Source organism: Triturus cristatus, chromosome 5_1, assembly GCF_964204655.1.
Source record: "Triturus cristatus chromosome 5_1, aTriCri1.1, whole genome shotgun sequence".
NCBI classification, from domain to species: Eukaryota; Metazoa; Chordata; class Amphibia; order Caudata; family Salamandridae; genus Triturus; species Triturus cristatus.
In genome coordinates this window covers 445,123,036-445,141,980 of record NC_140587.1, presented here as the reverse complement: position 1 = coordinate 445,141,980, position 18,945 = coordinate 445,123,036, and the positions used below count along the sequence as shown (strand labels likewise).

The following is an 18,945-nucleotide window of genomic DNA, read 5'->3' as shown; positions in this document are numbered from 1 at the left end:
GTATTGGTATTTCTACAGTGCTTTGTAGGTTCTTGAGTAGGAGTAGGTGGCTACTCTGTGGGTTTTCTCCAGTGTTACCTTTGTTCATGAGGAGTATTCTGGGTTGATCTAAACGCCGATGGAACAAAAATGTAAGCAGTTCAAGGAGGGCCATGTCAGTGGTGGAGGTGGGCAAGCAACAGATTAATGGGGCTAGCCCAGCTGGAGCTGAGTTATCAAATATGTGGCCAGTTAATCAGGCAACAAACATTTACAAGTCTGATCTGAAAATTGTAAAAAAATATATAGATTTAATGTGTCTGGCTATCACTTGCGTAAAAAAGTAATGCGAAATACCCGTAGAGCAGAAGATGTCTCTCTGTGAGAATTTTTCTCTCTGTAACAGTCTTCCACTAGAAAAAGTGTGCAAAACTGCATGTTGCAAAACTTTGACATTTTTCGAGAACAAAATTTAGAAGTGTCACAAATTTCATCTGTGTTCTTTACTTTTGACCCAGTCCTAATTAAAAGTGATATTTTAACATTTAGAAACATCGATCGAGTCATGCCCTGAAGATGTAATTGGTGAACCAAGAATAACAAGTTAGTCAACTACATGCTATGTCTGGGAAATATTATTATATATGGAGTAACTTTACGGGCTGAACTGCATAGAGAGGAGGTTAGGGGGCTCAGGAAAACACCTATCTCGTTGAGCTGGAATGCAATGCTGGAGGACTATGCTGCTATAGATATATTCTCCTGTTAGGGTGTATTGTTGTGGTTGGTTTGAGGGACTGGACCACGATTGTATGCCACAGGAGCTCCTCACATTATCCATGGGTAGCCACCCTGTATGATTCACAAGACGGCGCAATGTGACTAAGTCAGCCGTGGGACTGGACTGCGAATGAGTCCAATTGCGGGAGTGTGTACAGGCTACTATCGCTACTGGTGCCGGACATGCGGGGAGGGGAGGGCGGGGGGGGGGGGTACAGTTTTTTCTTTATATTTTACTTGGGTTATTGGCATTGTATTGTGCGTTGATAGCTTCGAGTACTCAGGGTAGGCTGTAGTTGGACACGGGATGAGGGACCGAAAGCTGGAAGCACTCGCATTGGTTCGCAACAGGAGATTTAATTACAAAGGTTAAATTGCTCACATGATGCTTCGACACCGTAACTGTGTATTCTACTATGCTGTCTGAGACTGTATGTCATTATGCCACGTATGATTATGATATCGTATCATGTTTTGTTGTTTATTTGATTGGTTGTGTAAAATCAATAAAAAACAGATCAAAAAAAAAATTGAGTAACTTTACTACCTATTAAACCATATAAAAGTGAGGGGATTTTTTTTATAGCACATGTCCCGGCATGAATTACTTACAGGTGCTGTCAGATTTGTCTAACGTGGAATATGGGCCACAAAAGAAAAGTGATATTCTTAGAAATACACAATTTTGTGAAGTGGGCAAGCTGGGTATTAAGCCCATTGTTTCCTGGACTCACGTTGTACAATTCCACTATTGATGTCTCTTTTCCATTAAAGACTAAAGGATTTATTATATTACCCTGATGTCAATAAATACCTGTATCACAAACTAAATCTGATACATGAAGTCTTTAAGTGCAAAGATCAGTATGAGGGAAGGCAGGGCACATTTTATTTCAGTATTGCTCACTTTCCATGCCTTAACACACATACCGATTTCACGAGGGTCTCTGTACACCAATGAAGAAAATTAGAAACGTAGCAGAATAAAGAAGTGTAAACATCCCACAGAGTTTGTGGAACTCCTCTGCAAACAGAGGATCTATTTTTCATGCACACATTATGTTTTTAAACTCAAGAAAAAGTTAAAGCAGTACTGGCAAGTAAGTAAGTCTTCCTGGCAATATATGGGGATGCACTGGGAAATTGTTTGAGACTTTAACCAAATCCGTTCAATAAAAAAAGCATTTTTGACACCAAAAGCTTGATTTGTATTTGTCTACTGCTCTGCTCTTATGTGTCGTTATCATCTTTGCACTAAGAGCTCACTTGCTGCAAGGTACAAGAGCCCTCTTTGATGTGTGCTCGCCATGGCTCCCAGCTGGAAGAGCGATTGTAGCCTTAAAGGCCACCCCATTGCAGCCCTTAAGGGGAACAGGGCTCTTAAAACTGGCTACGCTGAATACGAAACCTAAACTGTGCTCCTTCAACATACTGACTGAAAACTAAATATCAAAGGCATAAACTTGTCAGGCTACCCTGAAGAACCCACCCTCTAAACATGTTCAAGTCCATTCTCCTAGAAACCTCCACTGATATTCCAGAAATCAATGCCCTCATGTCAACAGGGAAATTCTTAGGTTAATTAACACCATCCTTCATTAATCGAAAGAAACAGGCACCTAAACAGTGACCAGGTAAACTCCGGACCAGTATCAAATGGACACTTTTTCGACAGACTGATTGCAAATGCAGCATTCTCCCAGATCTCATCCTCCATCAAACACCTGAACCTTCTATAAGATAGAATGGTTTCAGGACTAGGAGAAGTACTGAATCGGCACTAATCTATATCTGGGACAACCTCAAAAACTCTGTCAATGTAAATGAAGTTGCTGCTCTATTCCTACTCAAAATATCATTGCCATTAACACTGAATCCTAACTGAAATACTTTATAACTCGGGTATGCATGGCTATTTGTCAAGAAATGGCTAAAGTCCTAACTCAAGGATCGATCTCAAATTGTCTCAATGGCCCCGGTCAAGTTCCACCTTACAATTTGGTGTCTGCTAGTAATTACAATCGCACCCTCTTCCTGACATCGAGAAATCATTTATTCTCACAAATGCAGCGCTCCTCTGAAAGGCTCTTAGGGAGTCCAGCAAGAGAAACCTGGAATTCCTTCATACCATAGCAATAGTGGGCAGAGGCTTGTGTTACCAAATATTGCTACCACACAGCAGTAAGTTACTGGATTTGAATCCAGCTATTCACACAAGTGAGACTTTACCCATACACAACATAAAGGATAACTGCCTGTAAACAGTGTACTGAAAGAGGAAACGGCCTTCTAACTACTAATTAATGGCACAAGCTCATACCTGAGGGATTTGCTGTTGCACATTCTGTGCAGAGAAATGATGCAAGCCAGGGGTAGCAGAGATTTTATTGACAAAGCTAAGAATGTGAAGAGTAGATGTCTTGCTAGAACCGGGGTCCGCAACCTTTTCTGTAGTGAGAGCTACTTCTGATCAGTAAAAATCATTGTGAGCTACTGAAGGCTAAGCACCTCACGCATTGTTACCAGATGCCCGCCACACCCAGCTTAACTGACATTAAACCTAATGTATATAGAGCCAGGTACTAAGAAGCAACAAAATACTATGACTAGGGGCACCATGATAAGGCTTTTGTGTGTCAGTAAGAGCGCGGTCTTTAGTGATGTATGAACGTGTGTGTAAGAGTGGGATATATGTTTGAGTGACTGAGAGACTGTCATATGTACGGGTGGCATGGAACATACCTTTTGCCATATGTGGCCCCGTTACATATATTGCACACCGGGTGTTGATGCACTAAATAATTCACCTCCTTTTTCGCAATGCGACAACAGATAATATACATTAACTGCAAACTTGTTGGGCAAGAAATGGTGTATGTATCTGGGAGGTCGTTTTCTTTAATTTTTTTTTTTAAACAAACTTTATTAGGTCACAGAACACAATGCAGTCAATCCCCGTCCCCCATAGTCCTCCCCCCAGCCAAATCAGGACATCTTGCAATAATCACCCCGGCACATAAGCTACCTCTGTACAGCATTCACCCCAATAATGTCCGTGCTACTAGGTAGTGCATCCACAGGAGTAATCCACCATGAGTGTGCGAGACAGCTAAAACACCCCCACCCCATCTCCCAACATCCCCCCCAACGAGCCCCTCCTCCCTACCCACCCACCCAAGCCTGTCGCCCGTACCTATCAGAAGTACATGTACATCAAAACCTCAGCCACCACCCGTCGAGTCCGCCTCCCAGCAATCCCAACAGACAGTACCGCAAGAGCAGAGGGGGGAAGCCCTGTATAGTGCACTCAAGGAACCGGGGTCCCGTCATCCCCCACCGGATCACCCCCATCCCCCATAACCGAACCTTTGAACAAGTCCAGGAGAGCCATCCATGCCCGGGCCCCTTCGTGCGATCTTTCATTGTCACTGCGTCGAGCCAAGCACAATCTATAAGTCCCCTCACTTCCCGCCCATTTCTCCATTTCCCTAGCCCACCGTAAGAAATTAGGGCCCTGCCGCGCCTTCCAATGAGAAGTAATCTCCCGCTTGGCCAGGACCAGCCCTAGATCAATAAACCTACTGGTGATCTTAGTCTTTGCTGTGTGCGGAAAGCCATGTAGCAAGCAGACCCCCGGGCCTACCTCCAAGTCCCTCTCTGTCACCGTCAGGAGTAGCGTCGCCACTTCCTCCCAAAACCCTGTCACCTGCGGACAGTCCCAGAGCATGTGTAGAAAAGTCGCTCCACTATAACCACATCGGGGGCAAGCATCTGGCCCACCAAAGTACTCAGCTATCTTGTGAGGGGTAAGGTATGCCCTATGAAAGATATAAAACTGTATAAGCTGGAAGCGTGCATTTCGTGTACACTTCCAAGGACGCTCCATGATTTCCTCCCAGTTTTTGTCCGTAAGAGGCGCTCCCAGATCCGCCTCCCACTTGACGCGCAGGGCAGCCAGGGGTCGCCGCATATCACCAGTAATCCGCCTATAAAGGCAAGTCACCGCCTTATAGACACCCGCTCCCATCACTACATACTGACAGGCAAGAGATGTGTCCGGCTCCATCATCCCCTTCCGCCAGTGCTTTCTGACGGCCGCAGTCAAGGCTGCATGGAATAGGAAGTCCCCCCGCGGGAGATCATGCCGCTCCCTAAGGTCGTCAAAAGGTAGCAGGTTACCATCCTCATACAAGTCTCCCAATGTCATAACTCCCGCCTCCTCCCAGGCCAATAACCGGTTCCAGTCTCCCCCGTGGGGTAGCGCCTCACACATTCGCAACGGGATCTCGGGTGCATAGGGAATAATCACACGCGCCCTCCTAGCCAACCGCGCCCAGCATTGTCGAACCACCCTCAAGTCCGGAGGAAGTGAGGCATTCCTCATCGGCACCCGGAGCAGCACGCACGATAATTGGGACCAGCTCGGATCCGCCCCTCCCTGTTCTTCCGGACGCCTGATGTGCCCCGCCACCCACTTCATGAACCACTGGAGCTGCGCAGCATGGTAATAGGACTCCAGGTCCGGCAACGCAAGGCCTCCCTCACTCCTAGGACGCTGTAGAGTAAGCAGCGCTACCCTCCGTCTCCCCGCACCCCAGATGAACCCCGTAATCAACGAGGTCAGCTGAGCAAATAGCTTTCCCGGAATCCAGATTGGAAGAGTCCCAAAGTAATAAAGAAATCTGGGCAAAATCACCATTTTCACTAAGGCGACCCTGCCGGCCACCGACAATGGGAGAGTGCCCCAAAACTCAAAGCAGGTTTTCGCCCCTCTTATCGCTCGCCCCACGTTACCCTCTAACAAATCAGCGGGATCATGATAGATCCTGGTTCCCAAGTAAGGCAAACACCGGGATTCCCATGGGACATCCCCCTGGCGTAGCAACCCCTCTGGGCCCGTGGGAAATAGGCAAGACTTGGTCCAATTCACCCGGAGTCCCGCCACCCTCCCCAGCGTCTCCAGCAAACCCCGCGCCCCTTGTAAGGCCTCCCCAGCATTCGGCAAGAAGAGCAGTAGGTCATCCGCATATAATGCTATGTGCTGCTCTCGTCCCTCGACCAGTAGCCCTGGAAAATACCGCCCCAGCCTAGCATGAGCGGCCATGGGCTCCATTGCCAGTGCAAATAATAAGGGGGACAGCGGGCACCCCTGTCTCGTAGGTCGTTTTCTTTAATATAGTTTTTAATAGCAGTTTCTATCTTTATTTTGTGTGCTGGATCAGAGAGTACCTCATCATTAAAGCGCCATCTTTTGGGGGGTAGTGAGGAATGGGTACGTTCAAGTTTGGTGGTAATGCAGGAGTGATCTGAAACTAATTTGGGGGCTATGTCTGTTTGGTCAATTTGGTGAGTGAATGTCCCTGAGATTAAGATGTAGTCGATCCTAGTGCAGGAGTTACGCGGGGCTGAATAAAAAGTATAGTCCCTTGTATCTGGGTGCTGGAGGCGCCATGAGTCTTTTAGGTTATATTTGGAGCAGATTCTGTTAAGGACCTCATGTGAGAGAGTGGGATGATATCTGTATTTTGATTGGCGGTTGATAAGGGGATCTAATGGCAGGTTAAAATCACCGCCTACTATAATGAGATCATCCTGCGGGAAGCTCTCAATGGTATTAGAGATCTTTTCCCAGAAATCGGGCTTATCGGAGTTAGGGCCATAGATGTTGATTACGTGGATGGGGTCGTCTCCTCTCTGCAGGTGTGTGACTAAAAGCCTCCCGTCGTCGTCATGTGTGTGAGACAGTGGTGATATTGGATTTTCTAGCAATAAGGGTAATGACACCTTTTTTCTTATGGTTTGCTGGTGAGCAGGAAATATGAGAGACCCAGTTGTGTTTGATAAAGCCTACATCCTCCTCCGATAATTTCGTTTCTTGGAGCAGTATGATGTCGCCCTTAGTTTTGGCTAGATAGTCGAATATTTTCCTGAGCTTAACTGGGTTATTGAGCCCTTTTACGTTTAGAGATACTATGTTGAGGTCCTCTGATAGGCTTTTGGTCTGTGGCATTGTTAGGTCTAGAGGTCGCTATACAAATGATTTACCATGTGAGATATGTATGGGAGTGAAATGGCGAGCACGGAATCTGGATGGTAACTGCACCAAATTTGCGGGGACACATTGGACTTCATTTGAAATGCACTTCTCACAATAATGCTCGAAGTGGGACTGACACTAAGTGCGAGTTCATAGTAGAGCATACCCGATATATCTGCACAAATCAAGGAGTGAAAAGAACATACATAGACTGAGAAGAAAACAACCACACGTACATTTACCCTTTGTCCCTCCCTTCTCCCTCTTCCCCTCCCTCCCTAAGAGAATCGAATGCAGGAGCTGCGACGGCAGGTCCATCAATAGGCAACTCGGAGGTGAATGAATTGAACACTGTCACATCAGGAGAAACAAGTGCGAAAAAGATATGAAACTTGCTTATAGAAATGATAGTGCGCCTACTACTATTGTCGGGTGGAATATTGTGCAGCACATTTGGTGGAAACCTCTATGTTAAAGCAGATGTAGCTCTATAGCTATATAGTCACATGAGTGTAAGAAGGGTGAACCAGGTAGCAGAATACAAAGGATATCAGGGCTTCCGTTTGTCGGTGGTTCCAGCGGAAAGTTCCATCTCCTGGGTTGGAGCTTCCTCTAGGTGTCGCACCAGATCCTGGGGATTTGTGAAGATGTACGGTTTGCTATTTTCAACAATTCTAAATTTAGAAGGGCCAGTAAATGAGAATTGAATGTTCTTCCCCCCTCAGTTTGTCGCGTTGTTGGAGGAAACCCTTCCTCATGTCGACAGTCTCTTTAGAGTAGTCTTGTGTGAAGTTTATTCGTTGACCCTCCGAGGTTACTTGATGGCTTTTCCTGGCAAAGTTTGATAGCTTCTGTATGTTGGTAGCGTAGCGGTTTGCATATCATGGGATGAGTTCCTTTTCTGCTTGAAATATTAAACAATGGGATCCTGTGAGCTCTGTCCATTTCCAAGCCATGATGGAAGTTTATTCCCGTTATCATGGGTATCCAGGATTCTAGAAAGGCCACACATGAACCAGCATCATCCTCTGAGCCCTCCGGGATACCAAAAATACGCACATTCCCCCGTCTGTTGCGGTCTTACAATTCCGCTGCTCGTTTCTTAAGCCCACATCAAAGGGGTAATCATTGGAATTAAAGCATAGATCAACAAAAACCTAAATCTGGAACTTGAGTCACTAGAGAGAGAAATCAAATCACTCGAATCATCACATGCTGAGGCTTTGGATAACAAAGACATCCTCGATCAGCTGGTTAGGCGGAAATATGAATATAACAAAATTGTAAGAAAACGAGCTGGAGTGTGGATCAACAAATTCAAGGCACTCAAGCTCTGTGAAGGGAACAAAGCGGGCAAACTACTTGCCTCATACCTCAAACATAAACCGAGACAGTTTACTATCTCCTGGATTAAAGACTCCAATAATGTCATCCAGACGAAACAGAAAGAGATGCTGAGAGTATTCCACTCCTTCTACGAGGATTTATACAAAAACAAACAGCAGATTCGGTAGATTACAACAGATACTTGGACTCGCTGAACCTACCAACATTATCTGAGACGGATAGATCAGCGCTAGGGAAGCCCATTTCTGAAAAAGAACTGTCCAGCTCTATCAGATCACTCAAGAACAATAAAGCCCCGGACTCGGACGGCTTCTCGGCCTCCTTCTATAAGGCGTTTGATAAGTCGCTACACCCAACATTACTAAAAGTGTTCAACTCCATAGCCAAAGAGGGGTGTATTTGAAAGTCAATGAGGGAAGCCAACATCATCGTCATACCAAAGGAAGGGAAAGACCCTCTTGTCAAAAAACTACAGGCCAATCTCATTGATCAATGTGGACTGCAAGATTTATGCAAAAGTTCTAGCCACTAGACTTAATGCGGTCCTCCCAAAATTAATCAGCAACTCGCAAGTAGGTTTCCTAAAATTTTGTATGTCCAACGATAACACTAGGCCATATTCTTGAGAAAGCAAAGATAACTTCTGCCCCCTCTGTCGCCATTACCCTTGATGCAGAAAAAGCTCTTGACAGAGTATCGTGGTCATTCTTGAAGCACTGCATGATATCCTTCGATCTTGGTGCTCCATATATTAACATGGTTATGGCGCTGTACTCGGACCCTTCTGCCCGAATAGCAATTATTGGTACCCTCTCGGAAGCGTTTACACTAGAGCAAGGAACCAGACAGGGCTGCCCTCTTTCCCCCTCATTATTTCTCCTGGCCTTGGAAGCATTAATACAGGATATCAAATGCAATGATGAAGTAAGAGGAGTAATCTTTGGCGAAACTCTTGTATAATTAGCCGCATATGCGGATGATATCCTCATTGTTACAGAAGAACCGAGCTTATCCATCAAGACCCTGATGAATACCATAGAAATCTACTCTAGGCATTCCGGATATAAACTGAATCGAGACAAATCTGAGGTCAAGCCACTAAACGTTCATTGCTCCCGTGAAAATACTGGGTGATTCCGGCCTTACATGGCAGCCGGGGTATATCAAGTACCTGGGGATTGAATTCGGTAGCACTTTATTAGAGACACTCCAACGAAATGATGCTAACACCTTGGAGAAAATTAAAACTCTTCTTGATGCATGGTCCCCAAGATTTATTACATGGTGGGGTAGGATCGAGATTATCAAGATAATGATCGCGCCTCTAGTGAATTACTTAATAACTATGCTCCCCCTCATGCTTTCAGGGGAATTCCATCACAAGCTGGACATCTTACTTTCAAATTTCTTATGGAAGGGGAAAAAAGCAAGAATCAGTATAAAAAATCTCAGATTAAAGAAATCTCGTTTAGAGGGGTTAACCTAGCTGATTTTAAACTCTACCAGTCGGCATTCCTGGCAAAACAAGGCTCATACTGGCTTGTACCACCGGAAGAATACACCCCAGTGCGGCTAGATATTGAAAAATCACTTCTTAACCTTGCCCCAGCAGCCCTTCTACCAGCAAACCTAACCAAAGTCATCTGCTCAAAGCCCATATTTAAAAACACAAAGTCTGCTCGGCTAAAGTTGGATAATTTACTAGACACTAGCATTAGACGATCTAACCTTGAATCCCTTTGGGATAACCGCAAAATCCTATATAATGGGAATACTCTTTATAATGAAACATTGATTGATAAGGGTATTTATTTTCCCCATCAACTTTCAAACGGCGCCTATCCATTATCTTTTAAAGAAATGCAGACTAGGTACGAACTAGGTCCCCTCTAATTTTACAACTTTTTTAAAATTAAAGCTGCATTGACAAAAGCGAAACTATCGCCCCTACCTCCTTCCCTGCCACAGTATATATCAAAACTAAATAGATTAGGGCACCAGGTCTCCTGGATATACAAGTTCTGTAGCAACTTGTATATCCAGGAGACCTCTGCCCTCAATTAGAACCTCACATCCTTCTGGGAATCTCACTCCTCCCCGATCTCGGAGGTCGACTGGTCCAAAACCTGGAGCTCAGTTGCGAGGAATAAGATTACCCCAGCACTCTCACAGGCGAAATTCTGGCTTTTATACAAGGCCTACTGGACACCAGCCCGTCTACATTCAAACAAAATTCGAGAAGACCCTGTTTGCTGGAATTGTAAAGACAAAATAGGAGATCTGGAATACTTACGACTTATGTGATTGTGTGGTACCCTTTTGGGATAAGGTTTTCGACTTCATAGCTAAACTATTCTCATACCCCCTTAACAGGGAACTATCAACGTTTGCATTCAGCTATCTCAGGGCGGAATCACTGAATGAAAAGGATGGGGAGCTTCTGGACCTTCTCCTAACGGCAGTGGTTAAAGTCATACTCAACAATTGGAAAGACACACGATAAGCATCGTTTAAATGTTGGCTGAACTGGGTCACTCACCTTAGGGGGGCTGACAACGTAGCTCCCAGAACTCATCATGGAAACCCCCCATTAGGCACCTGTGGGACAGCCTTGATCTCTACTTTGACTCACACAAACACCCATGATCCACAACAGAGGCCTGACAAACCAACCACCCCCATGAAATGCTCTCACACAAATTGCTGTAATACGCTAATGTTATCACACTATAGCTTGATAGTTGCATACCGGTACCTAGTTTGTCTGTTTTCTGAGCTATGGAATTCTTTGTACTCCCCCTCGCTGAATATACTCGATACATTTCTAGTCATTGCTACTACCATGGTGGCTCTAGTATCTCTAGGCCAAGCATCACCTATATGAGTAAGAGTGTCATTCTGCCACCCCAACCATAACAATCAATGCATCTGCTTTTATTGTCCTTTTTGTTTATTTTCAAATGGTTATTTTCAGTTTCATATGCTTATTTCCTTGTTTCCATATGTATTTCATTTACTGTATTGTATGTGCTGCTTATTTGAAAACAACCAATAAAATATTTTTGAAATCAAAAAGAAATGGTGTTTGTACTACTGGACACCTAGGTGTTTCATGAGTTGGTATAAAAATTTAGAACACAGGTAACTGGGTAGTGTTGCTAAAGTGGAATCACTGAATATTTGCTGACAAGCTCATTACAGTATTTTTTTCCCTTATAGATTGGCCCCTGAGGAAGGGACTACAACGTCCCGAAATGCATTTGGTATTTAAATGATTGTTGCGTTATAATTAATATGTGCTACCAAACCAACAGTAGAATTGTTAAAATAACAATTGTAAATTGGACTATGTATTAAATGTTAAATTATGTTAATGTTTTTGTTATGCTTATGACATTGTCTAAGATAAGACAAATAACAATATCATTATGTACAAAGGGTTACAGTGTTGAGTATTGATTTAGAATGAAACTTTCGTCTTAAATGTAAGGGTGTGATAACAACCCAGTGCACAGAAGTTATCAAACTTGTAATAGCATCCCGTTACATATATAACACAAATGGGAGAAATTTAAATTGCAGAAAAATGTTTAGCATATGGAACATTTTTCTGCACTTTGGAGAAATTTAATCTAAAATAATGGCTGTATTTTTCACTTGTAAATATAGCATTGTATTGAAAATATAAAGCTGAAGAGTTAATTGTGTTTATATGGATTCTATCAGTGTCACATTCACAAACACAAAGCATCTTGTTCTCAGTGGCTTGTGACATGGTGCCATATTTAAAACAGAAAAATACATTTGTTTAAATGTGAGGAATTTAAAGTAAATAAACATGCTTCATAAAACATTAAGATGTATTTGGATTAATTGACAGTGGAGAAAGACATAAACACTTAATGTTTCATGGAAAATGTTTTCTTCACTTTACATTTCTCCTATTTGAAACAAATGGCTATTTTTCAGTTATACATATGACAGTGTCTACCGGCATCTGGCGGCACAAGGCCTGCTGCTTGTAAATGCGACACTTTGAAATGGGAGAAAAATGTAATGTAACTTTTAATTTTAATTTCTCCCTTTCAAAAGCATTTGGAAACCTAATTTGTTCTCACGCTCCAATATTGAGTCGACAAAGACGTTTAGAGTTCCATACATCAGGGCTTCAGTTCTTCACCTCTGCGACCCAGCCTGGCCCATATATCTGGCTATGCGTAACCTGATGGTAATAATGTAAACACAGCCTTCCCTTAAGGTTAAAAGGAAAATGTGACCCTGTGCTTATTTAAAAAGCATTTGCAATGCAATAGGTCTTGTATTTCTGAAAGTTAGACCTATTGACGTTGTAAATGTGAATAGTTTTTATTTAGGTTTTTTTGTTTGTGGAGGTGGAGGGAATGAAGGAAGTTGTGAGAGCCGGCCTACAAAAACAGTAAGGTGCAGCCGCCATTGTTGCTGATTAGGAGAGTTGTGCCGCGGTGCTTAAAAAACTTATAAAGATGCTGAAATAGAGTTGGGTGAGCCACAAAGCTGCCATTGTTCAGGATTGTGTGGCGTTGCGTGGTATTGTAAAAAACACAATGCAAATTAATATTAATTTAAAACATTTTTTGTAAAAGCAGGCGCCTGCTTAAATATTGAGCGTGGTGCCAGTGTTGTTAATATGAAAGGGGGTGTTGGTCTGAAACCTAAAGCGTGATGCCCTGGGGTTGGGACAGCATGAGGAGCAGACAGTCAGCAGAGAGTGGAAAGCGGGCACCGTGCTGTAACAGAAAGCACGGCACACGTGTTGCTAATATAAAAACGGGCACCATGCTGAAACCTAAAGCGGAGCGAAGAGTAACAGACAGCCAGCAGAGAGTGGAAAAGAAAGCGCCGTTGCAGGAAAGCATGTTGTGCCTTCAATAGGAGAAAATCATTTAAGCTTCAAGTCCATACCTGAATACAGCATGTCTCGAAGAGACCGCGCAAGCGCTACCTAGGCGAGAATCAAAAATGAACTCAAGGCTGGAGCTACTTTGAAGGTGTCTGGCAGCGGCCGCTCCTCAGCTATAGCGGAGGAGCATAGCCCCACTGTTGAGTGCCAGGCAGGAGACAGAAACGGAAAAAAATGATGATAAAACAATTTTATTATCATTGTATTTTTCTTTCTGCTGCAGGCAGCCAAGTCTGGGCAGTGCAGGGCCATGACGAGTGCAGGGTGTGGAGTAGTGCACACTGTAAAGTACGCATGATTGTTTGGCCAGATGCCTAAGGCCGTCCAAACCATCATGCACACTTTGATCTCTCTCCACCCAAGCTGTGTTGTGGAGTAGAGGCACAGGCTCCAAGGACCTGAGCGAGCGTTAAACAAGCCCGCTCAGGCTAATCACGGGGCTGCTCTCATGTGAGCAGCATCTTGATTGGCATCTAGGAGCCTGTACTGTGTGTAGGGACCCCAACAGAAGAGTCCCTATACATTGGCCGGCAGCGCAGCATCAGGTAAGTATTTTTTTGTTGTTATTTATTACTTTCCCACTACCCTCCCATCTCCTGCCCTTCCCCCCACCCCACCCCTTGTTATGAAAGGGAGCTGCTGCTGGTGTCTGGGAGCTTCTGGTAGGTAGCTCGCGATCTAGCGGCTGCTGCTTCTCACGACTGCTGCTTCTAGCGGCTGCTGCTTCTTGTAGCGACTGCTTCTTGTAGCGACTGCTTCTTGTAGCGACTGCTTCTTGTAGCGACTGCTTCTTGTGGCGGCTGCTTCTTCTGTTGTTTGACTGTTCTTTCTATCAATACACGAGTGACTATAGCCTTGGAGAAAAGATTTACAGTGAAAATGTGACATAGTAGTTGGCCCTGATTATTCTCATTTCTGCCATGACTTTCTACAATTCCCTCACTTAGCATAAACAATAAATAGGAATAGAAGCAAAAAACATAATTATTTGATATTGACAACATTAAAAACAAGAGCTCGAGGAATCGTATGGTACACTGAATGTCTTTGTATCCTTTACCAGGTACTTCCGGATCCTTGACACTAATGACTAACCCTGCACTACCTCTACGGATATGGGCATCGCATGTCCAGCACTACCATCAGCCAAGCAAGAAAAGACTTGTCAGTATCCTGGAGAGAGAAGCCAGTAGCACTGGACCTACTGGGCGCTTAACCATCCTTGCTAATGAGCTGGCCCCATTGGATGGACATTTTTCATATTTTCACAAATTTAAGAGGCACACGTTTTAAGAAAGCACAAATGTCGTTTTTATTATTGTCTGGTATGTTTAAATGCCAAGATTGAATGTTACTTTTTGAAAACAATGCCAAAGCGAAATATTTGTTTTGTCGCTAGCTTTATGTTTATAGGCTGTTTGAATGTGTACTTTTCTATATATATCTGCAGAGGGTGCGATAATTAACTATGCCAGCTGTAACCGTACACAAATAATTTATCCTGTTTCTCATGTCGTCTTATAAGTGTTTGTTGTGACAGACGTCACCCATGGCTGTCTTGCCTTATTGTTCAATTCATAGAAGATCTTTGTTGCTTATGCAGAAGAGGCCGTTCTCCGCACATACAGTAAAGCTCTTCTTCACATAATTTATTGAAGTGCCTGGGATTCTGGAAGACTGCAATCTGGCGTATGTGTAGTCTTAAACCACCCCCTCTCCCCCCCCCTCCTAGAATGTGATGAGGGGCCTCACACACCTTAACTGGCATGAGGTTGAAGGGGGGGCTCTGACGGGTTGGGGCCTCCTTGCGCCACGGAGGCCCCGCGTTATGCCTCTGCATAGTCCTCTCGAGCACTACCCAAATAATTATATACAGTAAACCGCTGATTTTCAAAATATCACATTTCTTTCAAAATGTTCTGGAACGTATTTGTTTAAAATCCCGGTTAAACGCTGCTTGGCCTGAAGGAAGGGACCGGCAGTGTTGCTCTTGCTTGATGTGCGCTCAGACCCAGCACACAGTCACTCCCCATCATGATCAGTGAGTGGAGAGTGAGAAAGAGTAGTTACTTTGTTTCGCATTCCTATAGACCCTAAACTTGCCGTGGGTAACCTGAAGTCTCAAAGGATGCTCTGCTTACGTCAGTCCATGCACGCTGGAGTAAAGTAGCCTTGTGTACACCGATGGAATCCCTAAAATAATTGCTATGCCCATCATACCTGGGCTTGCTCCATGATCTCAGGGGTAGCCCATGGCGTCACAAGGGTTTCCTGTGCTTGTTTAATGTACCTTTACCAGAGAAGACCCAGGGTGAACAGGGAACTTGTTTTTTATGTGACCATTCAGATAGAAAGTGTTTCTAGATGCTGTTCTTCACCTGTGACTCTTTAATTTCTTTAATCTACTGCAATCTCAGCAATTTCCCGGTTTCCGGGAAAAAGTTGGAAGTTTGTGGCGGATTTCTTACAGCTCATTAAACATTGAGACTGGACTGTGGGCATCATATAGTCATTATACATTATATGCAAAATACTGACCAGGAGATGAGAAAACTATGGGCGGGGATGAGGTAGGATCATTATTCACGGAGTTCTCGTCTGTAAAATGCTGATACGCTCGTGGGGAGAGCAGCAGTGAATTGTGGGTAACTGGAATAGGGTGTCTGAAGCTGTTAGGGATGAAAGAAGTAGAAAGCAGTCGGAGAGTAGCGTCAGTGGCACCAATGAGAAGGTGGAAGTTGAGGTGAATAGAGGAATCAGGACATGAAGTTACTGTTTGAGTGAAACCAGGCCAGGCTTCGGACATCCCTGGAAGGCAGGGGTCTGCCTTCTCCGTCTCCACAGGGTCTACAGCTTGACCTCTTTTTCAAGCCTCTCTCTAATAGACATTGGTCTGTGGCCCTCCAGTTGAAGGCGGAGTTGGAGAAGGTATAGCTACGAGGGACCCTTGACCACATGCCCCAACAGCTCGACACGACTGGCATCAAGAGTCCCTCCTGAGGTGCTGAAGGCATGCACCCAGTAGCCACCTTGTCTAGCATGGCTTGCATTGGCTTATATTACTCCCACTTTCACAAAGTGGTACCTTGCTCGCTGCTCACGGGAGGATTATATTAGCTTGGTGCATGGATCATCGGATATTGGTTGGTAAGGAAGGCATGGAAATAATACATTTAAGACAACAAATAACTGAACAAGTAAAGTTATGTTATTTCATGTAGGTCACTAATGTAGTGCATAAAACTGTTGGGCCACTTGAAAATGCTACTCCGAAGAGGAGAGAGGTGTACAGAGAAGAAAGGGCAAGGACAGGAGATAAACTTCTGGTTCAACTAAATACATTTTTGATTCCTGAGAATGAAGAAGTTCGTCTTGTCCTAACTCAGAGCTGGGAGCTCAAGGTCTTGCATGAAACTCGACAGCAGATCCTCAAATATCTGAGCTATCCTACAATCAGGAGACCAGAAAGTAAGACCAAAGTCTGGCGCTCCCTACGGTTTATGCCCTCCTCATGACTCGGCCTTAGCTATATAGCTTGGATATGGCCAGAGTCCTGTTAAAGGTTCACTATGTGGGCAAGAGTGTCTGAGTTCAGGCATGGTCCATGGGTGCTGACTAGCCATGCATCATGCAGCCAGGGCATATCTGGTCCATAGCTTTTGTTGAACTCCCAGCATCGGCTTCCCTTTGGAGATCCTGACCAGTCTTGCATGAGACCAGCACTTTTCCTTGCCTCTCCAGGTGCGAGATTCTATGCTGTAATTCTTATGAGATGCTGTTGCTACGTCCTAGAGGTGGGGAAGCCTCTAAGTGCACCTGAAGGCCATGTTTGCCTTACAAAGCAGGGTTTCAGCAACACTTTGGGAAGTTCAGCTGCACAGTGTTTGGTATTAATGGTCTCCCTGATGCCCCACCTTAGTTACATAGTTCTCACCACTCCATGCATGACTTGACCCCTGCCTTGGTGTGTAGACAACAGCAATGAAAATATTCCTTTCTCTCATTTTCCGCCTTCAGGGTGTTTACGGCCAGATGGTGCCACTGGTACTAGCCGCATCGTCATTTTAAATCATTTACTGTTCATAGTCTCGACCTTCAGGACACCTCACCTGTCCACTCCCTGGCACTGCCCATAGCCTCGAGCTTCAGGACACCACAACTGTCCACTCCTTGGCACTGCCCATAGCCTCGAGCTTCAGGACACCACAACTGTCCACTCCTTGGCACTGCCCAGCCTTGAGCTTCAGGACACCACACCTGTCCACTCCCTGGCACTGCCCAGCCTCGAGCTTCAGGACACCACACCTGTCCACTCCCTGGCACTGCCCATAGCCTCGAGCTTCAGGACACCACACCAGTCCACTCCCCAGCCTCGAGCTTCAGGACACCACACCTGTCCACTCCCTGGCACTGCCCAGTCTCGAGCTTCAGGACACCACACCGGTAGACTCCTTGGCACTGCCCAGCCTCGAGCTTTAGGACACCACACTTGTCCACTCCCTGGCACTGCCCATTGCCTCGAGCTTCAGGACACCACACCTGTCCACTCCCTGGCACTCTCCCCAGCCTCGAGCTTCAGTATTCCACACCGGTCCACTCCCTGGCACTCTCCCCAGCCTCGAGCTTCAGGACACCACACCTGTCCACTTCCTGGCACTGCCCATAGCCTCGAGCTTCAGGACACCACACCTGTCCACTCCCTGGCACTGCCCATAGCCTCGAGCTTCAGGACACCACACCAGTCCACTCCCCAGCCTCTAGCTTCAGGACACCACACCTGTCCACTCCCTAGCACTGCCCAGTCACTAGCTTCAGGACACCACACCGGTCCACTCCTTGGCACTGCCCAGCCTCGAGCTTCAGGACACCACACTTGTCCACTCCCTGGCACTGCCCATTGCCTCGAGCTTCAGGACACCACACCTGTCCACTCCCTGGCACTCTCCCCAGCCTCGAGCTTCAGTATACCACACCGGTCCACTCCCTGGCACTGCCCAGTCTCGAGCTTCAGGACACCACACCGGTCCACTCCTTGGCACTGCCCAGCCTCGAGCTTCAGGACACCACACTTGTCGACTCCCTGGCACTGCCCATAGCCTCGAGCTTCTGTTTCCTGTCTTTTGCCTTACCGACCGAGGTTTGCATTTACCCTCCTAGGCCCGTTGTTTTCAGGACTCTGGGAGAACTGGCGTATAATCATCGCCCATCTAAGGTGCCAATGGCGTTTATTAGAAGCGCTTCAGTGCGTTACCCCACTATAGTGTCAATGCTGCAGGTTTATGCTCAAGCCAGCTGTTTGCCTTATGTTTTACTGCTCTTCCAGTCATTCGTGTAAGTGACTGCCGACAAAGGCCGGATCCGTAAATATTGTGTATTATTTGTAAATAAAAAAATGATAGTTGTACTGCTTTGTATATTGCATGTTCTTAACGATATTTTCTACACTTAGCGATGTCAGTATGATGTTGACTGTCATTAACATTTAAAAAAGTGTATTTCAAGATCCAAGTTTTCTACTTTGCATTTATATTTTTTTGTATTCTTTTTTCCATTCGCACTACTTTAAGTCTGCATGTGTGATTTGCTATGTTTAAGTCAATATTATATGCAGATATGAACTTATCAAAACATCAGTTGTCAGTGTTTCTTAATTATTTATTTTTTCAACATACAGGAGACAAATCGACAATGAATTACCCAAGGGCATTTAGCAATCCCACACCCCAACTATAGGTGATAAGTGTGTAGGAGGCTCAAGCTCACAGTGGTAGTAACAATGCACATGTGTTTCAGTGAACCCTGCAGAGCAGATCAGTATAATGGACGGTGAAGTACAATAAACATTCTGCACGTCCTACTGTGC

At 45.0% G+C, this 18,945-nt stretch overlaps 1 protein-coding gene across 7 annotated transcripts in view; it reads left to right on the top strand.

Moving 5' to 3' along the window:
• The window catches only part of ESRP1 (epithelial splicing regulatory protein 1), a 365,555-nt gene extending 346,845 nt beyond the window's left edge, over positions 1–18,710 (top strand). For 2 of the 7 annotated variants that reach the window (XM_085605244.1, XM_085605241.1), the window contains exons 15-16: positions 11,363–11,406; positions 14,146–14,280. In XM_085605244.1, the coding sequence (XP_085461370.1) occupies positions 11,363–11,374 (12 nt within the window). In that variant the 3' untranslated portion in view covers positions 11,375–11,406; positions 14,146–14,280. Of the gene's footprint in view, positions 1–528; positions 1,259–11,362; positions 11,407–14,145 lie in introns of those variants that run through there. The other 5 variants (XM_085605242.1, XM_085605240.1, XM_085605238.1 and 2 more) reach the window with 3 other exon arrangements.
• The last annotated feature ends 235 nt before the right edge of the window (positions 18,711–18,945 follow it).